General features: G+C 35.0%; 1 protein-coding gene across 1 annotated transcript; it reads left to right on the forward strand.

The window, feature by feature from the left end:
* The first annotated feature begins 510 nt into the window (after positions 1-510).
* On the forward strand, positions 511-1859 carry LOC108468752 (uncharacterized). The gene is made up of 6 exons (XM_017769609.1): positions 511-573; positions 628-678; positions 1271-1336; positions 1382-1477; positions 1513-1587; positions 1695-1859. The coding sequence occupies exons 1-6, from the start codon at positions 511-513 to the stop codon at positions 1857-1859; spliced, it is 516 nt and encodes a 171-aa protein (XP_017625098.1).
* The last annotated feature ends 17178 nt before the right edge of the window (positions 1860-19037 follow it).

Raw genomic sequence — 19037 nt, forward strand, 5'->3', positions numbered from 1 at the left:
GGACTATGATAAGAGTGTCTATTTTGAGAATGAACTCTGTTATGATTTGAAAGTGTTAGTGGCTCCATAGCAAGAGAGAGTCTTCAAAATGTTAGAGGAGAAAACTAAGATCATCGAGGAAATTAAGTGTGTAGAGTGTGAAAAGAGAGATAATGAGAGGGATCAAAATAAGAATGAGAGGGATTTTAGTCATTCTATTTTTGCTCATTGGCCTAAGAAATAGGTCAAATTTGATAGGCCTCCACAGATTGAGGCATCAGTTACTATTGTAGGGATTTCTATATGTGGGGATTGTGGCAGGCACCATCTGAGTGAGTATTGGAAGAGGTTGGGAGCTTGTCTTAGATGTATGTGGGCTACCAACAGTTAAATAAATTGATGATAAAGAATAAGTTGAAAGTAAAAGCAGCTAATGTGTATAAGATTGCTTTTAGGACTCGTTATAGGTATTATGAGTTCCTTGTCATGCCATTCGGGTTGACGAATGCTCCGGCTACGTTAATAAATCTCATGAATCGGCTTTTTCAGTTGTATTTGGATCAGTTCATCATGGTTTTCATTGATAACATCCTGGTATACTCTAAGACTGAGGTTGAACATGATGAACATCTTAGAGTGGTTCTGTAGGTCCTCCGAGAGAAAAATCTCTATGCTAAGTTGAACACGTTTCAGTTTTGGGTAAGAGAAGTTACTTTTCTAGGGCACGTGGTTTCTGTCGAAGGTAATTGTATAGACCCTAAAAAGATTAAGGTTATTCTTGAGTGGAAAAAATCTAAGAATGTGTCTGATGTTTGGAGTTTTCTCAGTTTAGCGGGTTATTACCAAAGAATTGTGGAAGGGTTCTTGCTTATTGTAGCTCCTTTGACTTACCCTTTTGTTTGGGCTGATATGTAGCAATCGAGCTTTGAGAAGCTCAAGTCTGTTTTGACTTAAACATCCATTCTGATACAGCCTAAATGCGGTAAGGAGTTCATTTCTTCGCATTGAAAATGTGGAGGCATATTTGTTTAGTGAGAAGTGTATCATTTATGCTGAATCTTAGGCAACGTAAGGACTGTGACTGTGTCATTGAGTATTGTCCTAGTTAGGCCAGTGTTGTGGCTGATGCTCTCAGTTGGAGGTCGATGTCTAATTTAAGGGCAATTTTGCTTACCGTAGTCTGTTTAAGGATGGTAGTTTGTTAGCTGAGTTACAAGTTAAACCGACTTGGATTGATTAGATTCAGAGTAAACAGTTGTTGAATGATTATCTGGTTCTACGATTTTGACAGGTTGAGGAGGGTAAGACTTCTAATTTTGGGTTGAATAGTGAGGGTGTTCTATACTTTAGAGGTCAGGTTTGTGTCCTGAATGACACGAAGTTGTGACAGTTTATCTTGCAGGAAGTACATAGTAGCCCTTATGCTATGCACCCTAGTGAGAATAAGATGTACAGTAATCTTCAGGAGTTACATTGGTGGCCTGATTTGAAACATGAGGTAACTGATTTTTTTCTCATTTCTTGATGTGCCAGCAAGATAATACTAAGTACCAGTTGTCTTCAGGTTTGCTCCAACTCGTTAAGATTTCATTATGGAAATGGGAACGGGTAACTATGAACTTCGTTAGTGGGTTACGTTTAACACTCACTAAGAAGGATTCTGTTTGGGTCATTGTGGATTGGTTGAACAAGTTTGCTCATTTTCTTCTGGTTAGGACCAATTATTCTCTATAGAAGCTAGTGAAGCTACATTTTTTAGATTGTTAGACTTCATGGGGTTTCGATTAAAGCTGTACATCTCAATTTTAAAAGAAACTGCTAAGGCTCTAGGTGCTCAGTCAAACTTCAGTACTGTGTTCCATCCACAGACTGATGGGTAATCTAATATAGTGATTCAGGTATTGAAGGATATGTTATTGAGTTGTGTTATCGACTTCTGTGGTAGTTGGAAGGAATTTCTACCAATGGCTAAGGTTGCTTATAATAACAGCTTTCAATCCAGTATTCAGATGGCACTGCATGAGGCTCTTTATGGTCGTAAATGTCGTACTTCCTTATGTTGGAATGTGTTGGGTAAGAGGAGGTTTATGGGTTACGATCTTCTTTATAAGACTAAGGAGAAGGCCAAATTGATTTGGGATCGTCTTAAGGTAGCTTCTGATAGACAGAAGTCTTATGTGGGAGATCAAGTTTTCCTTAAGGTATATCCGTGAAAGAAGGTCCTTCAGTTTGGACATAATTGCAAGTTAAACATTAGTTTTATTGGGACTTATCATGCTTTGACACGAGTTGTGCTGGTTGCCTAACAGCTAGAGTGCCTTCGGAGTTAGATTGTATACATGATGTGTTACATGTCTCTTTATTGAGGTAGTATTGGTCTGATCCATCTCATATTGTGTCTGTTGAGGAAATTGAGCTAAGGTCGGATTTGACATTCGTGGAGGAGTCGGTATAGATTCTGGATAAAGAGTTGAAGGTCTTGAGGAGGAAGACCATTTCATTAGTTAAGCCATTTGGGAGCTTGAAGACTCGATTTGACAACAATACCCACATCTATTGGAATTAGGTAAATTTCGAAGACGAAATTTCTTTTAGGGTTCAAAGTTGTAACACCTCAAAATTTTGGTATTTGAATTATTAGAATGTGTCAAAGTGATTAATATAGTTCAATGGTTGAATGTTGTGCTTGAGTATAAGAGGTTCTAGGTTCAAATCCTTTCTCCTTGGATTTTGTTAATTTTGTCCAAACCCCTATCTTTGTACTTTGGGCTTAAATATTATTTTCACGCAATTAATGATAAAATGAGCCTATCGGTTCAATGGTAGGGTGTTAACTTATCCTTTGGTCTTGCAAATGGGAATAAATTTTGCCAATTCCCCAGTGTGCCACCCATGTAGTGGAGTTTGATTTGAATTCCGATTTTAGAAGTCTGATAGGTTGTTTGTTAGTGGAATTTAGTGGGATTTTATTTTTGAAAAATTTTCCCAAAAATTTCTCCCACTCAACCGTCCACCTCTCCACTCTTCCCTAAAACTCTCGTTTTTTTTTCACGTTAATTGCTTTAAGGAAAACCATATCAAATTTCTTTCTTTTCTCTTTCTCTTGGTCACAATAAATAACTTTCTTCTGATTTTGCCTTTCCTTTTTTTGCAAAACTTTTTTAATCGATTGAGTTTTCTTTTGATTCTTCATTGTTACTTTTGTTCCACGGTACCGTTCTTAATGCGTGTAGTGGTTTGGAGAAGTTGGTGAGTGAACAGTGTTTCTCCAGTAATTTAGAAGATTTATAGAACTGTTATTAATATTTGAGGTTTTGGAAGTGTGTTGTTGCGTTGAGATTTAGAAATGACTAGGTGTGTAACGAAAAACCTGAAAAACAACAAACGGTGTGATGCCAAAAAATGGACTATCAATGCCACATGACTATGTGCCAAGCTATGTCGGCCACACGGCTATGTGACAGGCCGTGTGGGCCACAAGGGCATGTGTTGGGGTGTATGGACAACACGAACTTCGCTGATTGAGTCGTGTTGGCCCATTTCTTAAAAAAATTACTTAGGCCAATATTGTAGTGTGATTTGTGTTCAGCCACTCCCTAGGGTTCACACTATATAAATAGGACTTGAAAATATGATATTTGATGGTATGCTAATGTATGTATTGTAGATATGATATGTGAAATTTATATATGATTTGTATTCTGATAATTTTGATAGCATGTCATATGTGAGAAGCATGCATGAAATGTGAGCATTTGTTATCTGTTAGTATATGCATTAGCATTGGGGTGGGAATATGTTTGATGAAGGAAGTGATGACAGTTTAATAATCTACCTTATTTGGTCGCTTGAACATATAAATCTGAATTTGGCGGTTTACCGCGTATTATATATGGCAGCTTGACTGCACCACTATGAAAATTGACATACGCTCACTTTTAAGTGTGTAGGGTTGGATGAGTATTGAATACCCTACTACATGTGTAGGGATGGTGTTTAGTAGATGGGGTAAGATCTAAATCTGCATCTGAATATGTATCTGATTATGAAAATACATTTGATTCTGTATCTGATCGTGTATCTGGAAACGTATATATGAATTTGTGTATTTAATCTCTTGCTTAGGAAGTATTACACACTAAGCTCATAAGCTCACTTTTTCTTTGATTTCTTCTTAGGTAACAAGCAAACATAGGACGAGTTGGCATAGCGGAAGCTCGAGTTAATTGTTTTTTTTTATAATTTGGTTAAGTAAGGTTTTATTTCTAATTGGACTATTTTAGGCTTTTGGGGACTATTATTCATTTTGGGTTTTATTTGTCATTTTTGAATTGATTTATTGCATTTAAACTATTTTATTCCTATTGCAATTTGTTGAATTCCAAATCAAACCACGATTTTCAAAACTTGGTATAACTCAAAGAATTCCACTGCAAAACTAAGTGATCTTAAGTGCTTTTCTATAATTGAAATGAATTAACTTAAAAAGGTGTCCTTTCCTAAAAAAACGGAAAATATCACTACTAAGTTTTGTTTCATGCTACGTTTCCAATTTTAATCTCTAGTTTTAAAACAAATGTATGTAATCCCTCAAGATTCAGTTATAATGTCTAGATTGGATTGTTCATAAATTATCATTACATTCTACTTAGTGAACCAAATGTGATAATGTAATTTACCTAGGCTTTTAATCAATACCTTCCATTGTATGCCAAACGTTGTACAGTAACTTTCCCGACAATCACATTCTCAGTAATTACACTAACTAAATTATTGAAAATTTGCATATCATTGAAGGTGAAAATTTTCAAAATTTAATATTTTAAATGTGCTTGATAATCATTTTTTAATTAGTATAAAATTTTTAAAAATATCGAATAAGATAAGTAGATAGACAACTACTTACCACTTAATGTAGAAAATATTAAGTTGATTTTACTTTTTTAAATAAATAAATTATCTTCTTTTTTTTTAAAATTAGATGTTCAAATTCCATATTTATTTTTTATCCAAAACTATCTAAAATAATATATTAATAAAATTAAAACTAAGAAATACATAATTTACTAATTTACCAAACAATTTTGATTAATACTAGCCTAAAAATTCACGGTTCGTTTGGTAAAGATAAAACTAGCATGATATATTAATTGATACTAGTGTATCATCTAATTTTGAAATAACAAGTTGTTTGGTAAGCTTGAAATTTTACAAACTCACGTGACTTTTTGTTTTAGGATGGGGAATAAATAAAACAGACATGGAGGTAGTATTAAATATCACTGTGTTAACACTTTTTTATGTTATTATTTTTCCAACAATACCATCATTTAAAACTAAAACTTACACATTATTATTATTATTATTGATTAATAAAAATTATTCTACAGACCTCATCTTCTGTATTTTCTTCGTTTCCTTCTAATGCTATTGTTGTCAAGCAAAGGTAAAAAAATTGTTCAAATTTCATCATTTGCGAGGCAAGGTTAGATATATTTATGAATACCTAGAGTTTGTAATATAAAAATTTCGTCATTCATCACTCATTATTTGTTTCTTCTTTTCAGATTTCCTCTATAAACAATAATTAAGATATTCAATTTTAAATTATTGGTATGTATTCTATAAAAATTCTTGATTTAGTTGAAAACCAAGTTAATTATTTCCACATGAATGCTATGTTTTTTAAAAAGAAAATTGGAGTATATATTTTAAATCTATGTTTTTAAAAGAAATTTCCATATGTAAAAGCTTTATAGATGATAGATCTAATTATTTTCATTCTTAGCATGCTACATATATAATTGTTTCCTTGGTTGGAATATTAGCATCTCATTAAGTTGTAAATTGTTATGAGTCTATCTAATCTCCCAATTGCTTGATAAACAATTTTTGCATGTTGTTAAACAATTGTAAGTATTTCATAAAGAATGCTTCTTTTGGGTATTAATTTTCGAGAAAGTAAGAATAGATGTTTTAAGTCATTGGATTAAGATGATAACATTAATAAATTTTTACTTTGTTAACTTCATAATGAAAAAAAAGCTTTAACTTCTTAAAGGCTAAAATTATATCCTACACTTAGGATTTTTTTCGAGAAGAAAAGGAAGATTAGAGCTTTTGTCCATGGTGATGAGAAAACTTGTATAGATGAATTAAGAAGGTCTAGAACTGGATTGTTTTAAGTTTTGTGAGTTACTAAAAAGAAAAGGAGGGTTGAGGGAGACAAAAAACTTGTTGATTGATGAGCAAGTAGCGAATTTCCTTTTCATACTTTCTCATCACATTAAGAATAAAATTTCTAGTGACATGTTTCAAAGGTCAGGTGAAATGATGAGTAGGTATTTTAATAAAGTCTTTGTTAGGGTCACTAAACTCGAACACATGCTACTTAGAAACCCAAACCTATTTCTAATGATTCAACTGATTACAGGTGAAATGGTTTAAGGTAATTAATTAAAAATAATGTTGTTTTGATATGCATATTATTCACATTAGTTAAGTAAATTTGAAAACTCTTTGTGGTTATAAGTTATTAGAATTGTCTTGGGGCATTTAGATGGAACCCACATCAAAGTACAAGTGCCACTTGAGGAGATACCTAGGTATCATACAAGGAAAAATGAGATAGCTACTAATTTTCTTGTGACACTAGCTTGCAATTTACAACATGTTACTTGGTTGGGAAGGGTTGATTGTTGATGGTAGAGTTATACAAGATGATTTAAGTAGGAGAAATGGTCTAAAAATGCCTACTGGTATGTGTTTATTAGGTTATGATGATAATGAAACTTCATATAAGGAACTGTAAACTTTAAGCAGATTTTTTTTTCAAAATGTAAATTTTAGAAATTTTGTCTTATAAATTCATTTAGGTTATAATTACCTTGCTGACGATGTAGGTTACACCCACTTAGAGGGGTTCTTGGCCCTTTTAAAGGGCAACGATATCACTTAAATGAATGGAGGTGTGGGGTATCAACCTGCCATGCTTGAAGAGTTGTTTAATGTGAAGCATGCTTCAGCATGAAATGTAATGGAAAGGTCCTTTGGTCTTTTAAAGATGAGATGGTGTATACTTAGGGGCCCCTCATTCTATCTCATTAGGACACATAATCAAATTATCGTTACGTGTTGCATGTTACACTATTATATTTGAAAGGAAAAGTCTTATGAACCTTTGGAATGTGGTGATAAAGCTTCAAGTAATGAGGGTTATAAAATAGAAAAGGGTAAAGTTGGTTTTGCGCTTCAGATTCGTGATAGTGCACCAAAGTGGGCGACTTGCCCCTAGACCATAAAATAGAGCCAACGGTGCTGCTTCGGACTAGGGAAGGTGTCGAATCTCATGTTTTCAATCTTAATAGTTAAATCTTTTGGATTTGGTAAAAAAGAAACTAAACCCTCTACCGTAGATTCAGCTAAAAAGCTAGCCCTCGCTTCATCTGATGCTTCATAGCATTAATTTTTGGATTTAAGCCTACAAATAAGTGGACTATGTGGAGACAACAACTTGCTATAGAAGTGTTTAATGAGTGAAGGACTACTCGATCAAGGAGGTGAAATAATATAAAAATAAGTTGAATTTAGTGTTACGAATGTTCAATAAATGTACAAATAAGGTTTTTTTAATACATGAACTAAGCTTAGTTGTCTATGCACAAACTATATTTTTATAAATATTTTATTCGTACTTTCTTGTAATGCGTGCATTTATTTGTATGAGATATCTTTATGTTTCTATATTTTTCATTTTTAGCTAAAATTGATTAAATAATAATTATGATCTATTATACTAATCCAATTTGGCATATATAAAAAGAATGTCAGGTCATGAGGTGAATTTTGAAAGTGAGAATTCAAGAAACAAGTCTATTAAGAGAAACTAGACAGATGAAAAGGATAGAATTTTGGTGCAATTTCTTGTTGAATTGTACCATATAGGCAACCACAATGCTAATTGTAGTTTTATACAAGGGAGACAGAAACTTTTGAGAATGTTGCAATCAAAACTCTCACATTCTAGTATCAAGCCTAAGTCTCACATTAACAATAGGCTAAGGACACTTAGGAAAGAGTGGTGAATTGTACATGACATGATATATGGAAAGCACACCAACAACTTTGGATTGAATAGCATAAGGAAAGTGGTGATAGCTAAGCAAGCGGTTTGATATGAATTCCTTAAGATGAATTTATAAATTATGGTTATATATTAATTTTTTGTGTATATTTGAACATATTTAATAATTTTTATATGAATATGTATATAGAGTCATAAGAATGTGAACCCATTCAAGAATAGACTATTTCCATATTTTGAATATTTTGGTATGATATATGGTAAAAGATTGTGCAGATGGAAAGATGCCCAAACAAAAACTAGCATAATTGAAGTGTAACACCCCTTACCCGTATCTGACGTCGGGATAGGGTTCGAGGCATTACCAGACTTAAACATGAACATTTATACAAAATCGGGCCATAAAATTTTATCTAAATTTAAAACTTTTCAATTACACGCAATTTGTCCCCTATAAGGGTTTACAAGACCCAAAACATGCATCGGAAGCTGTTTGGGACTTAACCGAGAACTTTCGAAACCTCTTCAAAACTTAGAAAATTTTCTTGCTTTGGGAAAGTCACACATCTATGTAAGTAGGTTGTTTAGTCACATGCTCGTGTGGCTTGGGACACGTCCATGTCCTCAGCCTGTGTAACTCTCTGGCTATGACGTCATCAACAAAATAAGGTCACACGTCCAAGTCACACACCTGTGTAGTTAGGCCGTGTGGCGAATTAAATTCCAAAAATTAAGTGCAAACTTCACACGACCTGGGCACACACCCATGTCCTAAGGCCGTGTCCTTTACATGGTTGAGACAACGGCCGTGTCTCTGCCCGTGTGTTTACTACTAAGCATTTTGTTTTACATTAAATAGGGTTCAAGGGATACACGGTCGGATCACACGCCCATGGGGTAAACCGTGTGTCACACACGGCCTAGATACATGCCCATGTGTCTAACAGTGTGGACAATTTTTAGGCTATTTTCCAAGCCATTTGCCACCCTTAAACATTCACATACTCACACTCATATCATGGCATGCAACATGGCACATTTGATTACTCAAACATTCACATTCATGGATAAATTATGACTTAACAATGTCAACATATCACCTATCTAAACTATTATGCTTTCATTTTCAAGTTACACATTTACACCACATATATTGCATACACATTAATCATATTTCATACACTCAACATACAAGCCATCCATCACATTCATTAACCATAATCAACTATAACCACATTAAAGCATAAGCACATTTGCATGCATGCATCAATAATTAGGGTTACAACCCAAATAATCAATGTGAGCCACCTCTCATGACCATATACAAAATAATCATAATAACATCATGAGCCAACACATTTGGCTAAGCAATATGACACATACCAAAAGATCAGTCCCTATACATACCATACTCAAAATGATAAGGCTAGCTATACCCAAATGTCCAATTGATAGTGTGATTGTGTCTCCGACGTCTTCCGATCCCTGAGCTACTTGGCAGCACTATAAGAAAAAGAAAGGAAGGGGGTAAGCTTTAAAGCTTAGTAGGTTCATATGCAAATAAAATGCAACTTAGTCAAGCATTAATCATGCATTTAGCATAACAAACACAATCTTGCATTTTATCAAATCTCATAACTTATTCTTCATGTATATATATATACACATGTTCTACCACTAGCTCATCGTATTTCATGTCATTCACATGAGTTTGATGCACATACTTGTGCCCACTTACCCATAATAACTTACTTTCTTGTCTTGATGCTATCGTTAAGCTTACTCATTGAACTTCTCTTGAAATACTATCGGATACATTGGAAGCTTGCACCTAAGTGCCTCTTATGTAGCCAATGCTACTTTATATGTCAGATCACTTGTTGCTCACTTACGAGCTACTCATGAGACTGCTCATATAGGCCGTCAGGTATTCCCAACACATGTTGAACTACCTCGCCATCAATAGAATATACGAGACTAGTACCCGGACACCAAAACATATGTTATAAATATCACGAACTCATACCACAACTCAATGAGTTCGAATGTCACATATATCATGAACTCAGACCACAACTCAATGAGTTCAGATCACATAATTCCTAGTGACATGTCACTTGTATCCTAAACTATTCCTAAGGTTTGAACGAGTTTTCTCAATACCATATTTCCGTTTAGCTTGCTCGAAATGTCAATTTCAATACTCATAGCACCAATCATATATTCATGATAAGATTTAAATAATAAACACATGATACAACATATCAAATATGTAAGTACTTACCATACATGGAATATTAAAGCATTTAAAGTATGGAGCATGTTGCATTATTTGCAAATGAACTTACCTCGGTACAAAATATAGAAACGAGCCTAATCCTCGTAAACTTTGTTTTTCCCTCGATCAAGACCCGAATCACGTTTTTCTTGATCTATAATTCCAAATTTAACTTGTTCAATATATACATTGGTCAAATAGACCCATAACACGTACTTTGGTAAAATTACCATTTTACCCCTAACTTTTTACTTGTTTACAAATTGGTCCCTAGACTCGTAAAATGAAATGCATGCATTTTCTTGGTTATCCAAGCCTAGCTGATTCATATTCTATCTCATATCAGCCCATATTTTTCTTTATTCCACATTTTACTACTCATTTTTACACCTTCTTCAAACAAGTCCTTTTTAGGTGTTTTCACTAAAAATCAGTTGGCAAAAGATGTTTATCACACATCAAACATTCATATTCCTCCGTTAAACATCAAAGTACAACTATGCCACACATGGGTCAATTTTCATACATGAACCCTAGCTCAAATTAATGGTAGAAATAGCTAGATCGGTTGATGACAACTTCAAAAAAGTAAAGAACATTAAAAACGAGGCTTGGGAGCACTTATAATCAAGCTTGAAATGTTGAAAACCCTAGCTATGGAGACTCCCCAAAATTTCGGCTAGAACTTGGAGAAGCATAACAAATTTTTCTTTCTTTTTCCCTTTTTATTCTTTTATTTACCAAAAGACAAAAATGCCCTTAAGGCCTTTCTTTCCAATTTTTCCTATTCATGCCCATTTTTGTCCAAAGTTTTAAAACTTGGTCTAATTGCTATTTAAGGACCTCTAATTAATAATCCAATGCAATTTCATGCTTAACGCTTCTAGAACTCAAGTTTTGCAACTTATTCAATTTAGTCCCTAAAGTCGAATTGGACACATTAGGCATAGAATTTCTTCATGAAAATTTCACACAAACATACAATCATGCCATGGATCATCAAATAATCATAAAATAATTATTTTTATCTTGGGTTTGTGGTCTCAAAATCACTATTCTGACTAGACCCTAATTCAGGATGTTACAACTCTCCCCCCTTTAGGGATTTTCGTCCCCGAAAATCTTAGCGGTAAAAAGATTTGGGTAATATTTCCTCATGGCCTCCTTGAGCTCCCATGTAACCTCTTCAATCCCATGTCTTTTCCATAGAACTTTCACCTAGGCAATGCTTTTTTTTCTCAACTGTTTGACTTATCGAGCCAAACTCTTAACCTGTTCTTCACCATAAGTCATAACCAGTTGAATCTCAACCTCTGTTGGTAAAATTACATGTGAAGGATCTGATCTATATCGGCGTAACATAGACACATGGAACACATCGTGAATCATTTCCAACCCTGATGGTAAAGCCAACCGATAGGTAACTAGCTTTATTCTTTCGGTGATCTCGTACGACCCTATAAAACAAGGACTCAACTTGCCCTTCTTACCAAATCTCAAAACCTTTTTCCATGGAGACACTTTCAGAAATACTTTATCACTGACTTGATACTCAATTTCTTTCCACTTCAAATTTGCTTAGGATTTTTGTATATCCGAAGCGGCTTTCAGACAATCACAAATTACCTTTACCTTCTTTTCGTTTTCTTTGACCAGATCAACTCCGTGAATCTAATTTTCTCTAAGCTCGATCCAATACAATGGTGTTCGACACTTACACCCATAATGCCTCATAAGGCGCCATTTTCAAACTCGACTGGTAACTATTGTTGTATGCAAACTCCACCAACGGTAGATACTTTTCGCAATTACGTTGAAACTCAAGAACACAAAACTGTAACATATCTTCAAGGGTCTAAATTACTCGTTCAGACTGACCATCAGTCAGTGGATGGAAAGCAGTGCTAAAATTTAGCTTTGTACCCAAAGCTTCTTGTAACTTTTTCCAAAACCGTGAAGTGAACCTCGGGTCTCTATCCAATACAATCGATAAAAGCACTACGTGCAACCTCACTATTTCAGAAATATATAACTCGGCTAACTTATCAAGTGGATAATCAATGCGTACCGGGATAAAATGAGTCGACTTTGTCAATCGATCTACAACAACCCATACCGCATCCTTCTTTCTCAATGTCAAAGGCAAACCTGTTACAAAATCTATAGTAATCCGGTCCCATTTCCACTCGGGAACCATGATGGGTTGAAGTAAACCTGAAGGTACTTGGTGTTCAGCCTTTACTTGCTGACAAATTAAGCACTTCGATACAAACTTTGAGATATCTCTTTTCATACCATTCCACCAATACATTTTTTTCAAGTCGTTATACATTTTTGTACTGCCCGAGTGCACTGACAAACAACTATTGTGTTCCTCTTGGAAAATATTTCGAATCAACTTAGTGTCTTTCAAAACACAAATCCTACCACAAAATTTCAAACAACTATCGGAGTCACTCAGAAAATTCAATTCACCGCTGGACTCAAACTGAGTTTTCTTAGCTTGCAACTCTTTATCAACTTTCTAAGCATCACAAATCTGTTGAAGAAAAGTAGGTCTAGCTCTCAACTTGGCTAGAATCGAACTATCATCAGAGCAAGTCAGCAGTGTATTCATAGCCCTCAAGGCAAACAACGACTTCCTACTCAAAGCGTCAGCGACCACATTCGCCTTACCCGGATGATAATCAATCACAAGCTCATAATCTTTTAACAGTTCCAACCATCTTCATTGCCACAAGTTCAAATCCTTTTGAGTCATCAAGTACTTGAGACTTTTATGATCAGTGTAGACATGACATTTCTCACCAAATAAATAATGTCGCCAAATCTTCAGAGTAAACATTATGGCGGCCAACTCTAAGTCATGTGTAGGATAGTTCTTCTCATGAGGCTTCAACTGTCTCAATGCTAAGCCACTACTTTACCCTCTTGCATAAGTACACATCCCAAACAATTTAAGGAAGCATCACTATAAATCACAAATTCTTTACCTGACTCGAGTTGTACCAAAACCAGAGCCTCAGTCAATAATGCCTTTAATTTCTCAAAAATTTGTTGGCACTTTTCTATCCATTCGAACTTGACATTTTTCTATAATAACCTCATCATCGGAGTAGCAAGCATGGAGAATCCTTTGATAAATTGTCTGTAATAACCAGCCAAGCCTAGAAAGCTTCTTATCTCAATTACACTCTTCGACAGCTTTTATTCAACAATGGTCGAGATCTTACTCGGGTCAACTCTAATACCATCACCGAAATAACGTGGCCCAAACATCCAACTTCTCGAAGCCAAAACTCGCTTTTACTAAATTTAGCATACAACTGCTTGTCTCTCAAGGTTTGCAAAACAGTTCTCAAAAGTTCAGCATGCTCGGATTCATCACGAGAATATATCAATATGTCATCAATAAAAATAACCACAAATTTATCCAAGTACGATCGAAAAATACAGTTAATAAAGTCCATAAATGTGGCAGGAGCATTTGTTAAACCAAAAGGCATGACCAGAAATTCATAGTGACCATACCTCGTCCGAAAAGTAGTTTTCAACACATCCGAGTCTTTCACTCTCATGTGGTAGTAACCAGACCTCAAGTCTATTTTAGAAAACCATGTTGCTCCCTTCAATTGGTTAAACAAGTCGTCAATCCTTGGCAAAGGATACTTATTATTAATCGTTACCTTATTGAGCTGTCGGTAATCTATACATAACCTTATAGATCCATCTTTCTTTTTCACGAATAATACCGGAGCACCTCACGACGAAAAGCTCAATCTTACAAAACTCTTGTCGGTCAATTCTTGCAACTGTGACTTCAGTTCTTTCAAGTCGGTCGGGGCCATTCTATATGAAGCAATTGAGATAGGTGTTGTACTAGGGGCTAACTTAATGACAAACTCAACTTCCCTAATAGGAGGTAATCCAAGTAGCTCTTCCGGGAACACATCCGGATACTCACATACAACAGGCACTAATTCAGTCTTCAACTCAAACTCTTTTGTATTCAACACATAAGCCACATAAGCTTTACATCTGATATGTAATATTCGTGACAGGTTTTAAATATTTATAATGAATTGTTCTTGAAACTAACTATTATCACGATGAAGGCAAGTGTACCTATCGAACAATAGTATAGCTTTAGCAAGACCGGATTGTTGAACCTAAAGGAACTAAAAGTACTAGTAATGACTGTCTTTTTATTATCTAGCCTAAGAATAATGGGGTTTATTTTAACTAACTAATTAACTAAACTAAGAATTTACAGAAAATAGAATTTGGGAATTAATTTTGGAAAAACGATTGAATTAAGACAATACCTAAGGAAAAATCCATCTAGACTTCACTTGTTATTTGACTCTGAATCAGACGATTTATTGATTTGACTTGATCCATAAAAATCCCTAAGTTATATTATTATCCCTCTCGAGACTAACAACGTCTAACCCTAGGTTGAATAATTGAAATCTATTTCTAATTAACTTCTTAGGGTTGCATTAACTCGATCTATGGATCCCCTTATTAGGTTTCACCCTAATCCGGCAAAATCTTGTCAAGCAATCTCTAGGTACACAATCAACTCCGCTGAATTATAACAAATGTACTCTTAGACAGAGTCTATTCCTCGTCTAAATAAGAGCTTAACTTGAATCAATATCCTGTAATATCAAAACAAGAATTAAGAACACATAATTAAGAACAAGTCAAATATTTATCATACAATTCAGTTAATAATAACAAGATCTGTCTTAGGTTTCATTCCCCTTAGGTATTTAGGGGTTTTAGTTCATAACTAAAAAGGTAAACATCTTAGAAGAATAATGAATACAAAACATAATGAAAAACCTAAAACTCCTGAAGGGAAATTGAGGGGAGATCTTCAATCTTGATGATGAATCCGACTTTTGAGATGAATCAATCAGCTTTTCTTGAGCAGTTCCCTGTTTCCTTCTCTCTGGCCCCATTTTCCTCCTCCTCTAGGGTGTATTTATAGACTTTAGAATGCCTAAGAACCTTCAAAATTGGCCTTTTCTGAATTGGACTCAATTTGGGCTCGACAGGGACACGCCCGTGTGCGATTACTTCAAGCCATGGTCAAGCTTGTTAAATAGGCACGGGCGTGTGGTCCGCTCGTGTGAGTCGTGCTTCGATTCTGCCAAATTGACACGGCCGTGTGGTCTGCCCATGTGAGGAGGTTTAGGCCGTGTTGATTTTGTACGTTGGCCCATTTTCTCCGTTATTGGCCCATTTCTCATTCCTTTCACTCTCCTATTCTCACTTAAGTATAAAATATGAAATTAAGGCATTAGGAGCATCGAATTCACCAATTTTAAGGAAAAATCATCCATAAAATGTGCTAAGCTTGGGATAGAAATATATATAAATTACGGTTTATCAAATACCCCAACACTTAAGCATTTGCTTGTCCTCAAGCAAAATCCTCAACTCGTAATCAAAATAAATTCTTCTCAACTTATAATTTCTATTGATAATATCTCAAAATAATCCATAGGTAATTATACATTGAAAATTTAACTGAAAGAACATCAAAGTTTCAAACATTCCAAGTTGAGCATTTTATCATGAAAACATAGGCGTCTCCCCTCATCTAAGTAATTACCTTTGATTCAAAATATCACAGAGTTTCATATCCTCACTAAAGATTCACTCAAATCACTCGAGGTGTTTAAGGATAATGAATGAAGCACTCAATAGTCAATAATGAAAAGTCATTACCATAGGCTTGCATGAAAATTAAATCTCCACCACTATAAATTGAGATGAAACATCAATCAAAAGGTCTTTAGAGGGTTGTAATGTGGCTTAGGTTAGAGGGTGTAGTCACAAACTGAAAGAAAGGGTTAGAATTGAGATTGAGTTGAAAAATTGCCTAACTAGAAAAAGTAATTAAACATCAATTGCATACAATAGAGCTTTTTCTCAGAATATGGAATTTAACTTTTTTAGCTCAAAAGATCACTACTACTAATATGTATGCATGTTCTTTTTTTAAGAACAAGTCAAATTATAAAATAGAATAAAACATAGCTAAGCAACTATTCCAACTCAAATCTCGACAAAAATATGGATTAAATTAATTTAGGGGATTTCAACAATAATGAGTTATGGGTTAATATTGAGGGTAAATCAATGAATGGGTTGTTAGGCTCAAGGGGGTTCACTAAGGGTTAATTGTGAAGGTAGGCTTTTATGGAGTGAGTCGGTTAAACCTAAGCGCCTTTATCATTTTGACATATCAAATCAAATGGTGTGGTCTTGACATGTATAATCAAGCAAGTTCTAGAATAACAATTCAATATTGACGCACTCATAATGAAAGTGAGCATGAAAAAAATAATAGATGCTCTAAAGGCTCAAGATCTCACAAAAATGATGGCTTTTTAATGTTTAAACTTGTGAATTCCAACTCAAGGTAATATCTAAACTTGGGGAAACAACCTAAAAGTTTTTAATTCTTTAAAAATCAATTTATCATGCTTGATTCCCTAATGTCTTGAAGTTTAAACAATCAATGCAGAAATGCCTATGTTTTAATTCAAGATATATCAATAAACATTATAAACTAATTGGAATTCATTCTAATAATGATATGAGAAGATCGTATGAGAATAAAACAAAATTCAGGAATTTTTCTAATATAAAAGACCCCCCACACTTAAGATGTACATTGCCCTCAATGTACAAAGATAGATATAATGAAAAAGATAGATTCATAATCATAAGATAGGGAGAGAAGTGAAACTTCCTGAATGATGAATGAATTTCCTTGAATTGGAGTTTTGGAGAATAATCGGCGTGAGGGTGGAGGAGGATACTCCGTTGGTGGTAGAGGTTCATTATTCCATAAGTCTTGCACCAAAAGAATATTATATCTGGTGGTAGCTATGGTCGTGGTCGAGCAGGACATGGCAGTCGTGGAGAACCTTTCCCGGTAGAGTTTTTAGTTCCTATGTGAGGATGAGCTTTGGAGCTCTTTCTGACTGTGATCAAATCAGTAACTCTTTAAGAGGTATACTAAAGCATAATTACTCGTAATGAAATAGCCGAAGAATAAAAATTGTAAAAACTCAGGATGAAATAGTATTAAAAAGAAATAAAAAAATAATTTCAAAATGTAGAGATAAAAATAAAATAAAATAAATAATAGGTGTTTATAGAGAAATTGGGGCACACGGCCGTGGGGCACGTTCATGTGCTCTAAGCTCTGTCCGTGTGTTTTGTACTTTTCGAAATTAGGCACATTGGTGTACACGGCCATATTGCACGGCCGTGTCGATCTCCGTTCGCTTCTCTTACACCCGTGTAGGCAGACGCACGCCCGTGTTAAATTGACAGGTTTACCCACGGTTTCAATACACAGGCGTGTTGCACGCCCGTGTTATTTTGGCAGTTTCACCCACGGCCATGTCGCACAGCCGTGGCTACTTATCGCATCCCATGTTGGGGAAGAAATTTTTGCCCTGTTTTCACACGGCCGTATCACACGGCTGTGTTGCACCCTATGGTATGTGCACGGCCTACGGCACGCCCATGTGCCTGGCCATGTGGTTTTGAAAAAGCCTATGCTTAATGATTTGGTTAGTATGTTAGATTTTAAAAACTAAAATTTAAAGAAAGTAATACTGTTAGTGCTCGGGTTGCCTCCCGAAAAGCGCTTATTTAAAGTCTAAGCTAGACTTTACCATGTGAGTATACTTAAGGAGATTCGTAGAGCCATAGCTCCTCCCTGTCATCTTTAAATTTCTCACCGTTGTAAGGTTTGAGGCAATGTCCATTTACTTTGAAAGTACCTTGCGATGGGTGACTTATTTCTACGGTGTCGTGTGGGAAAACTGTTTTGACTACGAACGGACCTGACCATCGTGATTTAAGCTTCCCAGGGAACAATTTGAGTCTTGAGTTATATAATAGTACAAGATCTCCAACTTCGAATTGTTTATTTTGTTTTAACCGAGCATCGTGGCGTCGTTTCGTTGCTTCCTTATATAGTCTTGAATTTTTATATGCATAGGTTCGCCGTTCGTCTAACTCGTTTAACTGCATCAATCTGTTTTCACCTGCAAGTTTGGGATCAAAGTTTAGAAATTTTATAGCCCAGAATGCTTTGTGTTCTAACTCAAATGGTAAATGAAAACTTTTTCCATAAACTAGTTTGTATGGTGATGTTCCTATAGGGTTTTAAAAGCAGTTCTGTGACAGCCCTAAATTGACCCTAGTCGGAAAGCGGTTTCGGGACCGCTAAACTGAGTCACCAAAGTATTTGAATATGATATTTATTGTCTAAACTATGTGAATATGAATGTGTGTAAGTTTTAAGCTTCGATTTAGTCGATTGCATGTGAATTTAGTTAATAGGACTTATGTGTGACACTTTTGAAATGTGATAGGTTAATCCATAAGGACCTATTAATGCATGTTGTATAAATGATGGGTTTGCATGTCAAATTACCCAAGTTTTAGATAGTGGCCGGCCATGGTATGGGTCATTGATGATAATATGTATTTTTCTATTAGCATTACTAGTCTACAAAATAAAATAATGTATTAAGAATAATAAAACATGTGGTGAATGGGGGGAGAAACAAAAGTTGTTTCAACTTTGCTCCTCATTGCCGTAACTAGAAGAGAAAGAGCTTGGAGAAATTCGGCTATGGTGGTTCACTAGAATAA

The sequence above is a fragment of the Gossypium arboreum genome, chromosome 13 (genome assembly GCF_025698485.1).
Source record: "Gossypium arboreum isolate Shixiya-1 chromosome 13, ASM2569848v2, whole genome shotgun sequence".
Classification (NCBI taxonomy): Eukaryota; Viridiplantae; Streptophyta; class Magnoliopsida; order Malvales; family Malvaceae; genus Gossypium; species Gossypium arboreum.